The sequence below is a fragment of the Geotrypetes seraphini genome, chromosome 7 (assembly GCF_902459505.1).
Source record: "Geotrypetes seraphini chromosome 7, aGeoSer1.1, whole genome shotgun sequence".
Lineage (NCBI taxonomy): Eukaryota > Metazoa > Chordata > Amphibia > Gymnophiona > Dermophiidae > Geotrypetes > Geotrypetes seraphini.
In genome coordinates this window covers 30,350,820-30,367,933 of record NC_047090.1, presented here as the reverse complement: position 1 = coordinate 30,367,933, position 17,114 = coordinate 30,350,820, and the positions used below count along the sequence as shown (strand labels likewise).

The window sequence follows — 17,114 nt, the reverse complement described above, 5'->3', positions numbered from 1 at the left end:
TTGAAAAAGGCACAGAAGCTGAAATACTGTCAGTGTGGAGTCTATCGAGCCCATGCGGCATATTCATCAAGTGATTTTTTGGAGACAAAACACCCTTGGCTGATCTACTGACATTCTGCCCTCACGTGTGTGTCTTTGTCTCATCGTTCAGGCCTATCCTTGGCTTCCGATTTAGTGCCCTAGAACTTTATACCACACAAATGAAAACACAATGCCCTCTACTGGATATCTAGAGAATGAAAAACAATTGGATTGTATCTTTTGAAATACATCATCACAAAGTGAAACGCAGCACATTTTTGGGAAAGTATTTAATGTAGAATATAATTTAAGATGGCAGAAAGTTAACAAGTGTATTGCTGCTTACTTCATAATCAAAATGATCAGGGATGCTTTACATAGAGTAAATTATGCTGTCTGTAGGCTGCTGAATAGAGGCTGTTTTTAACGTTGATATCATCGATCTTTTGGGGGATTCAGCTTTATGCGTCTTCTGTGATACCTTAGGAAAATGAATATTTAAAATTTGAATTGAATACTAGTTCTACATTTTAATACTGTATTAAGATTACTGCATTAAAAATAAAATCTTGTTCTACATTTTGAAAAAAAGGACAAGCACTTACTTCACTTATTCTATATCTTTTCTGCCCTTCAAGACTTTCCCTGTTCTCCTTATCTTTGCATGCAGACAATGAAACAATAATTTATTTCAGAGTTTATGTCTGCACTTTGAGCATACCCGCACCACCTTCCTTAATGCTTTTAACTTGGTCAGACTGAAGGACACTAAGGCCCAGATTCTCTAAAAGTGCGTCCCGATTTTAAGCAGCTGTAGGCGTCCTACAGCTGTCTAATCAGCCAATCGGGATGCACGTTTTTTAAAAAAAATGCTCCCCAGGCAGGCCTGAAGGCGCCTCCGGGAGCCTAGGGAGACCTGCAAGATGCCTAAGCTCGTCTAAGGGCCTTAGGCGGGCCTTAGGCTGAACCTAGGCGGCCCTACGCGTCTCCCTAGTAGATGAGAAGCTTAAAAATGTAGGCCAGGAAAATGCTGGTCTACATTGTAAGTAAACGCGGCCGCTATACTTATCGCGGCAAGGGATCTCTCTGCCGCTATAAGTATAGCGGGCCGTGGCCCCTGACCGATCACTGGCAGGAGGGTGCCCAAACCCTCCTGCCCAAAGATGCCCCCCCCCGACACTACCGACCGCCCCCCCCCCCCCCGACATTACCGATCCCCCCCCCGACAATATCGGTCGCTGGCAGGAGGGTGCCCAATCCCTCCTGCCCGAAGACGCACCCCCCCCCCCCCCGGCGCTAACAACCCCCACTCCACCAAACCTGTTCTTACAGATGGGTCTTGCACGTCGAGCAAGCAGGCACGCCTCTTCGAAATGAGGCGGGCCCGCCCCTTCCCGGCCCATCCCGCCGAAGCCTAAGGTCTGATTGGCCCAGGCTCTAGAAGCCTGGACCAATTAGGCCTTAGGAATAGCGGGTCCGCCCATCCCTACTAAGTCTAAGGTCTGATTGGCCAATCAGACCTTAGACTTAGTAGGGATGGGCGGACCCGCTATTCCTAAGGCCTAATTGGTCCAGGCTTCTAGAGCCAAGTCTAAGGTCTGATTGGCCAATCAGACCTTAGACTTAGTAGGGATGGGCGGACCCGCTATTCCTAAGGCCTAATTGGTCCAGGCTTCTAGAGCCTGGGCCAATCAGCCCTTAGGCTTCGGCGGGATGGGCCGGGAAGGGGCGGGCCCGCCTCATTTCGACGAGGCGTGCCTGCTTGCTCGACGTGCAAGACCCATCTGTAAGAACAGGTTTGGTGGAGTGGGGGTTGTTAGCGCCGGGGGGGGGGGTGCGTCTTCGGGCAGGAGGGATTGGGCACCCTCCTGCCAGCGACCGATATTGTCGGGGGGGGGGGGGATCGGTAATGTAGGGGGGGAGGGCGGTCGGTAGTGTCGGGGGGGGGGGGTGCGTCTTCGGGCAGGAGGGTTTGGGCACCCTCCTGCCAGTGATCGGTCAGGGGCCACGGCCCGCTATACTTATAGCGGCAGAGAGATCCCTTGCCGCAATAAGTGTAGCGGGCCATGTCTAATCTAACCCGATTCTCTAACCCGCGTTTGTAACATGGACGCCGGTTACAGAATCGGGGTTTAGTTTAAGCCGATTCTGAATAGGACGCCTCTCCCGGGCGTCCTATACAGAATCAGGGCCTAGGTGTCTTGCGGGCCTCGCCTTCAATATAGGCGGCCTGCCTGGGGAGCATTTTTTTTTAAAAAACGTGCATCCCGATTGGCTGATTAGACAGCTGTAGGACGCCTACAGCTGCCTAAAATCGGGACGCACTTTTAGAGAATCTGGGCCTAATTGCCCAGCTCTGTAAGACAGCAGCAATGACTAAAGAAGGAAAAATTGTGTCTTACCTGATCATTTTCTTTCGTCACAGCAGATGAATCCAGTGGGTTATGACCATCTACCAGAACATTAAACTGAAGCTTTGTCACACAGGATGACATGATCCTCGGTCGGCCAATATTCTCATCTCCACCTGCTGGTAGATGGTCATAACCCACTAGGCTCTGGATTCGTCTCTTGCTGACAAGGAAATATTTCTCTTTTTTTTCCTCAATAGTAAGAGCCGCAGTGACTACAGAAGGTCTCTACACTCTCTTTTGTTGTGTTAGTGTGACAGACTAGCTTGCATTCCAATGATGGGCTTTTTCAGGCTCAACATATTATCTAAAGGGGGAAATGCTTTACTGGGGGACTAAGCTAAGTAAAACATTTGGGCCCTGATTCTGAAAAGTGCCGTCCAATTTTAGGCAGCTGTAGGCGTCCTACAGCTGTCTAATCAACCAATCGGAATGCACGTTTTTTTAAAAAATGCTCCCCAGGCAGGCTGCCTATATTGAAGGCGCCTCTGGGAGCCTAGAGAGGCCCGCAAGACGCCTAAGCTCGCCTAAGGGCCTTAGGCGAACCTAGGCGGCCCTACGCGTCTCCCTAGTAGAGGAAGAGACGCTTAAAATGTAGGCCAGCAAAATGCTGGCCTACATTGTAAGTATAGTGGCCGCCTGTCTGATCACCGGCAGGAGGGTGCCGAACCCCTCCTGCCAGAATGCCGCCCCCTCCCAAACTCACAATTGCCAGCAGGAGGGTGCCGAACACCTCCTGCCAGAACGCCGCCCCCCCCAAACACAATCGCCAGCAGTAGGGTGCCCAACCCCTCCTGCCAGAACGCCGCCCCCCCAAACTCACAATTGCCGGCAGGAGGGTGCCCAACCCCTCCTGCCGTAACGCCGGAACCCCTCTGGACCCCCCCCATGCTAATGACCTCCCCCCAACTAACCTTTAAATGTTGGTCGGCTGGACGGGTCTTGCTGCCTTCAGGCCTGCCTCGTCGAAATGAGACAGGCCCGCCCCTTCCTGGCCCATCCCCGCTAAGTCTAAGGCCTGATTGGCCCAGGCTCTAGAAGCCTAGCCCAATCAGGCCTTAGGCATAGTGGGTCCGCCCATTCCCACTAACCCTAAGGTGTGATTGGCCCAGGCTCGTGGGCACCTGGGCCAATCAGGCCTTAGGATTAGTGGGGATGGGCGGACCCGCTATGCCTAAGGCCTGATTGGTCCAGGCTTCTAGAGCCTGGGCCAATCAGGCCTTAGACTTAGCGGGGATGGGCCAAGAAGGGGCGGGCCCGTCTCATTTCGACGAGGCGGACCCGTCGGCTGGACGGCAGCAAGATCCGTCCAGCCGACCAACATTTAAAGGTTAGTTGGGGGGGAGGTTAGGGGAGTCATGGGGGGGAGGTCGTTAGCATGGGGGATCCAGAGGGGGTCCGGCTTTCCGGCAGGAGGGGTTGGGCACCCTCCTGCCGGCGATTGTGAGTTTGGGGGGGGCAGCGTTCCGGCAGGAGGGGTTTGGCACTCTCCTGCCGGCGATCGGACAGGCGGCCGCTATACTTATCCCTTGATGCGATAAGTGTAGCGGCCGCATCTAATCTAACCCCGATTCTCTAACCGGCGTCTGTAACATGGACGTCGGTTAAAGAATCGGAGTTAGTGTAGCCCCAATTCTGTATAGGACACCTCTCCCGGGCGTCCTATACAGAATCAGGGCCTTGGTATTTATTTAAAAAATGCAGATGCAATAAAATTTATATTTCATAAACATTTAATTCCTGATTTACAAAGCCAGGATATACATGTCTAAAACTCACAAACATGCCTATGACAAGGGAGCAGGGTCTGGATAGGCCTAAAAAATTAACATGTATTCTTCACTTCAAAAGGGGAAAGCACCACTATGTTCAAAAATAGTAATGTTGAGATTTACATATGGAACATGTATATTTCAGAAAGGTGCTCCTATTGGGGTATGTGAAGGTGGGGTGGGTGGGTAGGGTACATATACAACCATGTTGGTGGTTTGTTTTTTTTAATATACTTGATTTTTAATTATATTTTTAATTGGATTGTTATAGGTAGGATGTACAGATACAGGTCGCAAACACTTTGAAAGGGATACTTTCTATAGCCACTGTAATCTTGATGTTAAGTGAAATAAAAAAAACAACAATTATGGATCATTTGTATAGTTAATTGTATGACTATATGATCCATTGATTTTCATGATGATACACTGTTTTGAGACTCTTGCTAACACATTTTATACAGACTACAACAACATTAAACCTGGAAAAGAAGAACACAGGAAAATGCTGCTAGTCTATCATATTTCAGTCTTTTCTGTTGTGACGAGCCGAGCAGTCACCTCCCGCCACATCACTACCACTAGGCTCTTCTGATTACATTTTTCCCTTCCACCACCAGGTTCTTCCAGACACTCTACCACCAGACTCTTCTAAACACACTTCCCTGGTCAATTTGGCCACCAAAAATCATGCCGGTCCCTCTGGTCAACCTGGGTCCTCTTCAACCCTCACTGGACTTCTGTGTGCTTCCAGTGCCATTACCAGTCTCTCCGTTGGACGCCACAGGTCCTCTCCACTGGTCACTCGCCAGTCACCATTAGTCAAGGGTCTCTAGTTCTTTTGACAGCTTCAGGTACCATTACCAGTCCCTCCACTGGTCACTCACCAGTCACCATCAGTCAGGATATCCCCGGTGTATCCCCCTTCATTCTCCGGAGAGACTCTGGTCACTCAGTCTCTCCCTGAGCACACTACTGGTCACTCAGTTTTCCCCAGCTACGGCCAGTTGTCAAGCTTCAGTACTCTCCTGGACTCTCTGGTACTCCAAGTTTAGTCACGGGTTGGTCAAAGTTAGGCTTACCGAGGGTTAGACTTTCACCAGCATTCCTCCCCTTGATGGTCACCTGAGCTCCAGAAGGAGTTATACTATTCCATGTTCTTTGTTCTGGAAATCTTGTTTTCAAATCCTTTTTTCTCTCAGTGAGGAGAGAACTCTCAGGTGTCTTTTCAGTATCCATATGCAAATGAGCTCCTTCTTATCATGCAGAATATTCCCTCTGCTAGACAGTGACAGGATATAGACCCCATCGCATCTGTCTAGCATGATGATAATTAGAGAGAGCTTTAGACTAATTGCTTTGGAATAGGTGTTAAATTATTCACAAACCTCACCTATTCCTATACATAAATCAACAAATCAAACTATATGGCTTAACTCCAAGATTCAAATAGGCGGATTTAAGGTCATCTGGAAGTATTGGGTAATTGCAGGTATTAGAACTCTGGACGATGTCATATCTTTATTTTTTTTTTAAATATTCTTTATTCATTTTATAGTTACATTAAGTGTACAGATTAACTTAATACATCACTTGAAATACCACACATGTTCCCAAAATAAAATTTATCCCCTTCCCACCCACCATACTAATATCAGTTGATACATACAATATAATAAAATCATTCGTACTCTTCATATCGAATATTAAAAAGTCAACCCCCCCTCCCAAATCTTTTATTTATTTTAAATCAGGGAAAAACGATAACTATTCTTTAAAATAATTTATCAATGACCCCCACACATCCTTAAACATATTAAAATAACCTTTTTGAACAGCTAAACTAAACTAAACTTTAAGTTTATATACCGCATCATCTCCACGGATGTTGTGGAGCTCGGCACGGTTTACAAGAACTTAAAATATAGGAAGAGAAGGGAAAAAAAGGTTTACATGAACTTATATATAGAAGAGAAGAGTAAGGGGGTTAGAATTACATTTTAGTGAAAAACCAGGTTTTCAGTTGCTTGCGGAATAATTGGAGGGATCCCAGGTTCCGTAGCGGGGTAGTAAGGTCGTTCCAAAGACCTGTGATTCTGAAGAGAAGGGATTTCCCCAGTTTGCCTGCATAGCGAATACCATGTAGAGAGGGGAAGGATAATTTATACCTTTGGGTGGGTCTGGTAGAGTCAGGACTCGAGGAGTTATAATATAGTGGAATTAAGGGAGGAAGGATGCCATGAATGATCTTAAAAGCCAGGCAGGAGCATTTGAAATGGATTCTGGAAATCACTGGGAGCCAGTGAAGTTTGGCTAGGAGTGGGGAGACATGGTCAGACTTGCGTTTTGCAAAGATCAACTTGGCTGCAGTATTCTGGATTAGCTGGAGTCTTTGAAGACTTTTTTTGATAGGCTTAAGTAGATGGCATTGCAGTAGTCAAATTTGGAGAGGATGACGGACTGGACAAGGATGGCAAAATGTTGTTGGCAAAAATAGGATCTTACTTTCCTCAGCATGTGGAGGCTGAAAATGCATGATTTAGCCAAGGAGTTGAGGTGGTCATTGAGGGAGAGAGAAGAATCGATAATGATGCCAAGGACCTTGCTTGAGAACTCAAGCTGCAGTTCAGCGCCTGAGGGTAGTGCGAAGAGGGTGGGCAGGTGTTCTAATTTTGGGCCAAGCCAGAGTAATTTTGTTTTTGATTCATTCAATTTCATCTGTACCGAGAAGGACCAGGAATGGAGTCTCATTATGCAAGCTGTAATGTTCTCTTGGAGGTTGGTGAGGTTCTGGTCTGTCTCAAGGAGGACAAGGATGTCATCAGCGTATGTGTAGATTGTTTCAAGGGGGGATAATTGGAGGAGTTTCAGGGAGGACATATAGATGTTAAAGAGAATAGGGGATAGGGGTGATCCCTGAGGGACACCGAAAGATGGTGTCCAAGGAACGGACATGGTGCCATTTGTGTTGACAGTGTAGGTGCGAGAGCGTAGGAAGTTTGAGAACCACTTTAGGACGGTGGATTCAATTCCTATCTCGGAAAGTTGATAAAGTAGTATGTCATGGTGGACAACATCGAAAGCTGCAGAGAGATCGAATTGTAATAGGACAGCGAATTTCCATTTTATACATGTGACACACTGAATTCCACCAAAAACTATAATTCAGTCTTTCCAATCATACATTATTTGTTGAATGGCAACTCCAGTCAAAATCAATAAAAGTTTATTATTGTTGGAAGATATTTGGCTCTTAGCTCTCATAGACATGCCAAATAAAACTGTCATACGACAATGCCACATGATTCTCTAACAAACAATTTATTTGGCCCCCAAATCGAATTCCAAAAAGCCAAAATAAATGGATAATAGAACAATAAATGATCTAAAGTCCCTGCTTCGAAATATTATATCTAATGGTAAACTGCTTGATTTTTCACAGTTGCAACACAGATTTGGTCTTAATAAATCACAAAGTTATAGATGGTTGCAACTGAAGCAGGCCATTCAGGCAGGGTTCCCTGAATGGAAAAATCTTAACAACCAATACAGTTTAGAGTTCTTGTGCTTTCAGGTGGACTTCCTGAGACACCAGGCCGCACAGTGGTACAAATTGATATCTTTGCAACACAAAAAGGATATATTGATAAGTTTAAGAAGATTTGGGGACCATTAACAGATTTTTGCAATGATTGATATAATTTTTCCCATAATAAGATACTTGATAAAGGGGGGGGGGGTAGGTTTATTCTCTTTATCACAAAATATAAATAAATTATCATAATATTTGTTATATTGTATGCAACTATCAAAATAAGGGGAGGGAAAGGGATTATAATTGAATAATAGTTGATATAATTATTAAATATTATATGATGTCTAAAATTATAGTAAGGACTATATAAGGATATGTTGTATTTACAGTAAGTTATGGAAATATCAAGTGTATACTTAATGCAATTGTATGAATTTTTATGATACACTTGTTGTTATATGAAAAATTAAAAAAAAAATTGATATCTTGATTTATAAATAAAAAACAAAAACTGGTCTTAGGGACATTTGGAGCATTGAGATTAAGCATCAAATTACTGCGTCTCAATGGCCACAAATTTGGTCTTGGAGAATGAGTTGTACAATGTCAGCATCTATGAGACAAACTTGGTTTTTTCTGTTGCACCGAGCTTTCTGGACCCCTGTTCGATTAGAAAAGTTAGATAGCTCTAAGTCAAATAAATGTTGGCATTCTCATCTCGAAGCAGGGACTTTAGATCATTTATTATTCTACTGTCCATTCATTTTGGCTTTTTGGAGATCGATTTGGGGCCAAATAAATTGTTTGTTAGAAAATCCTGTGGCTTTATCCTATGATACTATTTTATTTGGAATGCCAATGAGGAAAAAACGTCAAATTTCTGCAAATAATAATAAATTATTACTTATTATAACAGGAGTTGTCATTCAGCAGATTACATTCAATTGGAAAAACTGGAACAGATTAAATTACAGTTTTTGGTGGAATTCACTGTGTCATATGTATAAGATGGAAAGAACGTTAGCGTTACAGAAAGGAAATTTTAATAATTTTCAGGAGGTTTGGAGACCATTAATAGAGTATTGTAATGAATAAATTATCATTTTTCCTCAGCTGATATAATTGTACAGGGTTGGGGGGTAGGAGGAAGTCTATTTATATATTGATGGGTTGGATTAATAGAGAATAATATATATATGTAATCACATGTGTAATAACAGGGTTGGGAAGGAGGGATTTATATTTATTTTTAATTGTGATATTAATAAGAATAGATACTCAAGTGATATTGTGTAAGTACAACTGTTATTTTCTGTTGCATGTTATTTTCTGTTGCACTTGTTGTAAGATGAAAAAATGAATAAAGAATATAAAAAAAAAAAAGACTAACTGCTTTGGGTCATGAGGCCTGAATCTTGATCAAGGCTTGACTGGAAATGGCCTCCACCAAGCATCCCTTGCTTGGAATTACTGTGATCTCTCTGGAATCCAGTACACAAATGTGCATCCTACCTCTGGCCAGAAGAGGCCACCACTGAGCAATTGCCGACTCCCAGCCTCAAAGGCTGCATATGTAGCACCCCATCCCACCTAGGAAGTAAAAGCCAGCTTCCAGTGACCCTGGAACAACCATTAACTAAACCTGTTTCTACCAAATGATTTCATTTGTTTGCAAGACTGAACACCACTTAGCAGACAGCAATGTTACTTACCGTAACAGTTGTTATCCAGGGACAGCAGGCAGCTATTCTCACTAGTGGGTGATGTCATCCGACGGAGCCCCGATGCGGACGTCTCACAAGCATACTTGCTTGAAGAAACTTCAGAAGTTTCGAGATGCCCGCACCGCGCATGCGCGAGTGCCTTCCCGCCCGATGCACCAGGCGTGTCTCCTCAGTTCAGATAGCTAGCAGAGAAGCCAACCCAGGGGAGGTGGGTGGGACGTGAGAATAGCTGCCTGCTGTCCCTGGATAACAACTGTTACGGTAAGTAACATTGCTTTATCCCAGGACAAGCAGGCAGGTATTCTCACTAGTGGGTGACCTCCAAGCTAACCCCAATGGGATGGTGGGAGAGTTGGCAACTTAGGAGAATAAATTTTGCAACATTGTTTGGCCAAACTGTCCATCCCGTCTGGAGAAAGTATCCAGACAATAATGAGAAGTGAAGGTATGAACCGAGGACCAAGTGGCAGCATTACAATCTCCTCAATCGGTGTCGATCTGAGGAAGGCTACAGAGGCCGCCATTGCTCTGACCTTATGGGCTATGACTTTACAGGGAAGGGGTAATCCAGCCTTGGCATAGCAGAAAGAGATGCAAGCCACCATCCAGTTGGAGATGGTACGCTTCGAGACAGGGCATCCCAACTTGTTCGGATCAAAGGAGACGAAAAGTTGAGGAGCAGTTCTGTGTGGTTTGGTGCGATCCAGGTAGAAAGCCAAAGCACGTTTACAGTCCAGAGTGTGAAGAGCTGATTCTCCAGGATGAGAATGAGGCTTTGGAAAAAACACAGGAAGAACTATGGATTGGTTGAGATGAAATTCAGAGTCCACTTTAGGCAGGAATTTCGGATGAGTGCGGAGGACCACCTTGTCATGATGGAATACTGTGAAAGGCGGATCCGCCACTAAGGCCTGAAGCTCACTGATTTGGCGAGCAGAAGTGAGGGCAACAAGAAAAACCACTTTCCAAGTGAGAAACTTCAGTGGAGCCTTGTTGAGAGGCTTAAAAGGAGGCTTCATAAGGTGAGAAAGGACAACATTGAGATCCCAAACCACTGGAGGAGGTTTGAGAGGAGGATTGACATGGAAAAGTCCTTTCATAAATCTGGAAACCACAGGATGAGCAGAGAGAGGTTTCCCTTGCAGAGGCTGATGGAAAGCCGCAATTGCACTCAGATGGACCCGTATCGATGTAGACTTGAGGCCAGAATGAGATAGGTACAGAAGATAGGGAATCTCGTTGAGGCTCCTTACGATTAGAAACACACCAGGTAGAAAATCTAGTCCATTTTTGGGAGTAGCATTGTCTAGTAGCAGGCTTCCAGGAAGCTTCCAACAAATCCCTCACCGCTCTGGAAAACTGGAGAGGAGTTACGTTGAGAGGAACCAAGCTGTCAGGTGGAGAGACTGCAGGTTGGGATGGAGCAGAGATCCTTGATGCTGAGTAAGCAGTGAAGGAAACACTGGAAGAAGGAATGGCTCCCTGCTGCTGAGTTGAAGTAGAAGGGAGTACCAAGGCTGTCTGGGCCACCGAGGAGCTATCAGAATCATGGTGGCATGGTCGGACTTCAGCTTGACCAGAGTCTTTTGAATGAGAGGAAACGAAGGAAACGCATACAGAAAGAGATTCCTCTAATCCAGAAGAAAGGCATCTGCCTCGAGGCGATGAGGAGTAGATCCTGGAGCAAATTGAGGCAGTTTGAAGTTGTGGGGAGCTGCAAAGAGGTCTATCTGAGGCGTCCCCCACTGAGAGAAGATCTGATGAAGGGGCTTGGAATGGAGGGTCCATTCGTGAGGCTGGAGGAGACGACTTAAGTTGTCCGCCAAGGCATTGTCCACCCTCTGAATGTAGACAGCTTTGAGGAAGGTGTTGTGGCAAATCACCCAATCCCAGACTCTGAGAGCTTCCTGGCAGAGGGAGGCCGATCCCGTGCCCCCCTGCTTGTTGACATAATACATGGCGACCTGATTGTCCGTGCAAATGAGGACCACCAGGTCGTGAAGCAGATGTTGAAAAGCTTGAAGAGCATTGAAAATCGCCCTGAGTTCCAGAAGATTGATATGGCAAAGCCGGTCCGCACTGGTCCAAAAGCCCTGAGTGCGAAGACTGTCCAGATGAGCCCCCCATGCATAGGTCGAGGAATCGGTCGTGAGAACCTTCTGGTGGGGAGGAGTGTGAAACAGCAAACCTCTGGATAGATTGGAAGAGATCATCCACCAACGTAGAGACTGCTGAAGAGCAGGAGTGACCAGGATGTGACGAGTCAAAGGATCTGACACCTGTGTCCATTGAGAAGCCAGGGTCCACTGAGGAATTCTGAGGTGAAGTCTGGCAAAAGGAGTCACATGAACCGTAGAGGCCATGTGGCCCAGGAGAACCATCATGTGTCTCGCTGAGATGGACTGGCGAGAAGACACTGATTGACAGAGATGAAGAAGAGCTTCCAGGCGCTGTGGAGGAAGGAATGCTCTGTGTTGGATAGTATCCAGAACCGCCCCGATGAAGGGGAGAGATTGGGTAGGTTGCAGATGAGATTTTGGGAAGTTGATCTCGAACCCCAGACTCTGCAGGAACCAAATAGTCCTTTGGGTCGCCGAGATGACCCCTGGAGCCGAGGCAGCTTTGACGAGGTAGGGAAACACACCTGAAGACCATGATTCCGGAGTGCAGCGGCCACCACCACCAGACACTTGGTGAAAACTCTGGGAGACGAGGACAGGCCGAAAGGGAGCACTCGATATTGCAGATGAAGATGTCCCACCCGAAATCTGAGGAATTTGCGAGAGGCCGGATGAATGGGAATGTGAGTGTAGGCCTCTTTTAGATCCAGAGAGCATAACCAGTCGTTCAGCTCGAGGAGGGGGTAGAGAGAAATTAGGGTCAGCATGCAAAATCTCTCCTTGACCAGGAACTTGTTGAGTACCCTGAGGTCCAGAATAGGACGCAGGTCGCCCGTCTTCTTCGGAACAAGGAAGTACCGGGAGTAGAACCCCCGGTTGTGTTGGTCCACAGGGACCGGCTTGACGGCCCGAAGCCGGAGCAAAGCCTGAGCTTCCTGAAGAAGAAGGGCGGTCTGGGTCAAGTTGGAAGGATACTCTCTTGGAGGATGGTCCGGGGGGACCCGATGGAACTGAAGAGAATATCCTTCCCTGATGATGGTAAGGACCCAAAGGTCGGTGGTTATAGCCATCCATCGATGGTAAAAATGATGGAGGCGACCCCCAATTGGAAAGACAGGGGATAGCAGAACGGTGTTGGTTATGCTCCCGACAAGAGAGTCAAAAAGGCTGAGGAGCCTTGGGAACAGTAGAAGGCTGAGGTTTTTGTTGAGACTTCTGTGGAGGCTGTCTCTTCGCCGGTTGCCTCGCAGCAGGAGCCTGCCTGGGAGTGTAACGCCGTTGGTATATCAAGGGTGGTCGAGAAGGTCGAGACTGAGTAGGCTTAGGCTTCGGACGAAGGATGGACTGGAATGACTTCTCATGGTCCGACAGCTTCTTCGTCACCGTCTCGATGGACTCATCAAACAAATCTGCACCTGCACACGGGACGTTGGCAAGCCTGTCCTGGAGGTTCGGGTCCATATCAATGGTCCGAAGCCATGCCAAGCGACGCATGGCCATGGAACAGGCGGTAGCCCGTGCCGAGAGCTCAAACGCATCATAGGAGGATTGCATCAATTGAAGACGCAGCTGGGACAGCGAGGCGATGACTTCCTCGTATTCAAAACGAGCTTGAGAGTCGATGTAAGGCATAAACTTCCGAAGCACTGGAAGGAAGAACTCCAAATAGGTGGCAAAATGGAAGATGTAATTGAGAACTCGGGAAGCCATCATCGAGTTCTGGTAGATGCGCCTCCCAAACTTATCCATGGTCCTCCCCTCTCGGCCCGGGGGCACCGAGGCATACACCTGGGACAGATGAGATCGCTTGAGGGAGGACTCGACCAACAGTGACTGATGGGAGAGCTGGGAGCCCTCAAACCTCTTATGGTGCACTGTGCGATACCTGGCATCCAGTTTGCCAGGAATGGCAGGAATGGAGTACGGTGTTTCAAAACAGCGCATGAACGTCTGGTCGAGGAGCTTGTGTAGAGGCAGGCGAAGAGACTCAGCAGGAGGATGAGGCAGATGCATGGTATCAAGGTACTCCTTGGAGTAGCGGGAACCCGAGTCCAAGGTAATGTCGAGATCATCCGCCATCTGCCGCAGAAAAGATGAAAAAGACAGCTGGTCCACCAACACAGGACGATGAGACGGACTCGATGAAGTCGAGGCCTCCTGATCCAAGGAGACATGGGATCTACAAGGAGAGAATGACCTGATAGTATCCTCGAACTCCGGGCCCGGAGGAGGCGAGACATCCGAAGATGAATACACCATAAGAGGAAGCTTCTTCTGAGGCGAGACGGTAGAATGTCTGGACGAATACCTTGAAGAATGCCTGGAGCAGCGCCCCTCACTCCGTCTCGAAGGAGATCTGGAACGACGATGCGAAGATGGCTCCGCAGAGGCCTCCAACGAGTAGATGGGACTGGAGGCTGTAGAGCGAAGAGGAGGATGGGTCAATGCCTCTCGAGCAGCATTCCACGGGTCGAGAGACGGCTTGGCAGGCAAGGGACTCCGGAAGAAATCCTCCTGATGACGCACAGGGCTTCGGCTACTCGGAGGCAAATCCCAATTGTCTCCGTCCGAGGCGGGGATGGGTTCCAGAGGCGGCATCTCACCAAGCGAAGCACACCTCGATGAACTGGCAGCCAAACGCCAAGCCTCCTCGCCTAGCAGTGAGAGCGAGCGGCGAGGCGGAGGAGGAGGAGGCGGCTCAACCCCACGAGGGGGTTCCGCATGCCCATGCTGGATTGTGGCAAGCCACTTGGGGCCCATGGTAGTCATGAGCTTGAGGAAGTGGGCTTCCATGAGCGACCGCATCGAAGCCGACAAGGGGGGGAGCCGCATCTGAACTGGGACCCCCTGCACGGTCTTCGCGGTCCCGGTTGGTCGAGTGCTTGGCCTTAGAAGCCTTAGGCACTTTAAGAGCCACCGGGGGAACGGTCTGCTGAGTTACCTGACCTGAGGAGACCGAAGCAGACACCGGAGCAGGAGGTGGGGTCGAAACCGGAATGAAGGAAGCCGGTTTCAAAAGACCCGAAGCAGCAGGAGCAGATGTCGACTTCGAAGGCGAAGCGCTGGTCGAAGCTGAAGGTTCCTTGGAAGCCTCCATAGCAAACATCGACTCCCACAGGAAACAGCGACGCTTGAAAGCACGTGCTGTTAGAGTGGAACAAGGCCGGCACGATTTCGGAAGATGTTGAGGCCCGAGACACTGTAAACAGCGTCGATGCGGGTCCGTCAACGAAATCGCGCGCTGGCACTTGATACACTTTTTAAAACTGGTAATAGGCCGGGACATAGGCTGAAAAAGCTCCGCCGCTAGATCGAAGCTGCGGGGCCCTAGCCACGCGGCCGATCCGGTTGAATCTATGGAAAAAAATTTTTTTTTTTTTTTGAAAAACAAGAAAACGACAGAATAGAACACATGATAAGAGAAATAAACTCAAAACCGCGAGCACTAGAAGGCAAGAACAAGGGTTCACTCAGCGCAGAGAGTTGAAGCAAACCTTCTCAGCTCCGCGGAAAGAAAAGAACTGAGGAGACACGCCCGGTGCATCGGGTGGGAAGGCACTCGTGCATGTGCAGTGCGGGCATCTCGAAACTTCTGAAGTTTCTTCAAGCAAGTATGCTTGTGAGACGTCTGCATCGGGGCTCTGTCGGATGACATCACCCACTAGTGAGAATACCTGCCTGCTTGTCCTGGGATAACTATTGTATAGAAAAGCTGACTTCTTAGAAATAGGACTGTCTTGTTTTATATTTTTCACATGTCTGATTTACCTTCAAGGTGAAGAGTAACCAAGCTTATGTACTAGGTCCAGCCTGCATCACTAGTTATACACGTTACAACCTAGTCACTTAATCCAGTTGCTTTATCTAGACCAGGGATCAGTCCTTGAGACGCAACTTGCCAGTTGGGTTTGCAGGATATCCACAGTGAATATACAAGGTGATAGATTTGTATGCACTGCCTTCATTGTATGCAATATGCATGTTCATTGTGGATATCCTGAAAACCTAGCTAGGTGTCCTGAGGACTGGGTTGTGAACCCCTGATCTAGACTAACATCCTTGAACCAAGCTCCCAAAATACAGATAGCTAGATAACTAAAAACCACTGCCACATATTTTCAGTAGTCTCAAGGATCAAACCTGGAACTGAATGGATGTGGCATTCATGACTTTTTCATTCTATGTGGGGACCACTCTGGCACAGCCCTAAGATATACTGGCTGAGGGAGAGGCTTCCATTGGCTATTGGCATTCTGTGAAACAAAAAGAGTTTGCCTTGTAGTACTTAACTCAAATTCAGGCTAAAAAATCTGAAAACAAAAAATAAAAATCAAAGCTGATCAAATGGACAACTTCGACTCACGTGTAGAAGGTAAAACTGGGGAACTGCAGCAGTGTCTAGAGATATAGGAGGCGGAGCCAAAAAAATCTACATGATGCCTTTTACACAATTCATGATTAGAGGTGAATAACCCACTGGTTCAAGACTCATATGCCTTTTGCACTAAAATTCACATGACAATTTTAAAAAGCTAAAAGAAAAGCTTTGACAAAATGCTTGCCAGAAGATAGCAAGAACTGAATCAATATCAATGCTAAAATATTTCAAACTCACACTGAACTAAAGTATATGTTTAGCAAGTGTGTCACATGTTCTTTGCCCTCTTCTGTGCAAAAAAAACTAGATTTCAACATGTAATCATCTCCAACTATTCACTTCTTGAACATCCTAACAGCCTTTTGCAAAAATTTAGTCCATATAAAAGCTGTGAAACCAAAACCTTTTATTCACTTTCAGGCTTTTATGTAGAAGATAGAAATTAAAAGGTGAAAATTTTGTCAACAAACTGCTGTGAGAAGTTCAGTTCAGCTGCTAATACGTCACTTTTTGCTCAAATGTGCCAGAAACCCATCAAACAACCCAGTTAACAGCATGCCAGTGTACAGAGTAAGTAAGAAGGCACTCACTGTCCAATGGGGTACCAGCGATGTTTGGTGGTATAGAACATTTGGCTGAGCTCTTCCATTGTGGGACCCTTCATGACCTCCGAAGCCCCCTGCTTCAATCTGGTTTTTAGCACTTGGTCATGTGTTTCTTCTTTATTGTGAACTGGATCTGGTCGAGGTAAAGACTGCAGAAAGATCCATCACGAACAGTTATGTTATAATCACAATATATCTGATCATCCTTTATCCAGACTTTTACATTTTAGATGTGGTCTTCTGTACAAATTTGTTGTAAACTCACTGACAAGGACTATATTTTCTAGCTCTCAGTCCCTTTGAGTCACATTCCTGCCATCACTCCCATATACCACCTCTTTACAAGTGAAGACAGACATTCAGCTCCCAGCTGTTTGAAAGGTTCAATCTTGGCTTGTTTAAAGACATAGCTTTTTTTTTTTTTTAATAATCTTTATTCATTTTTTAAAAACACTTTCAACAAGTGAAAATAGAAATAATTAAAACATTGTACACTTTAGACATCACTTAATATATTACAGGATTAATACAGATCAATACCCTCCCCC

General features: G+C 46.6%; 1 protein-coding gene across 1 annotated transcript in view; it reads right to left on the bottom strand.

Moving 5' to 3' along the window:
• Positions 1–294: 294 nt before the first annotated feature.
• MRPL42 (mitochondrial ribosomal protein L42) overlaps positions 295–17,114 on the bottom strand; it is a 42,883-nt gene continuing 26,063 nt past the window's right edge. Inside the window, exons 5-6 of the mRNA XM_033953377.1 lie at positions 16,552–16,715; positions 295–502 (exon numbers count right to left, since the gene is read on the bottom strand). Of these exons, the coding sequence (XP_033809268.1) occupies positions 457–502; positions 16,552–16,715 (210 nt within the window). The 3' untranslated portion in view covers positions 295–456. The remainder of the gene's footprint in view (positions 503–16,551; positions 16,716–17,114) is intronic.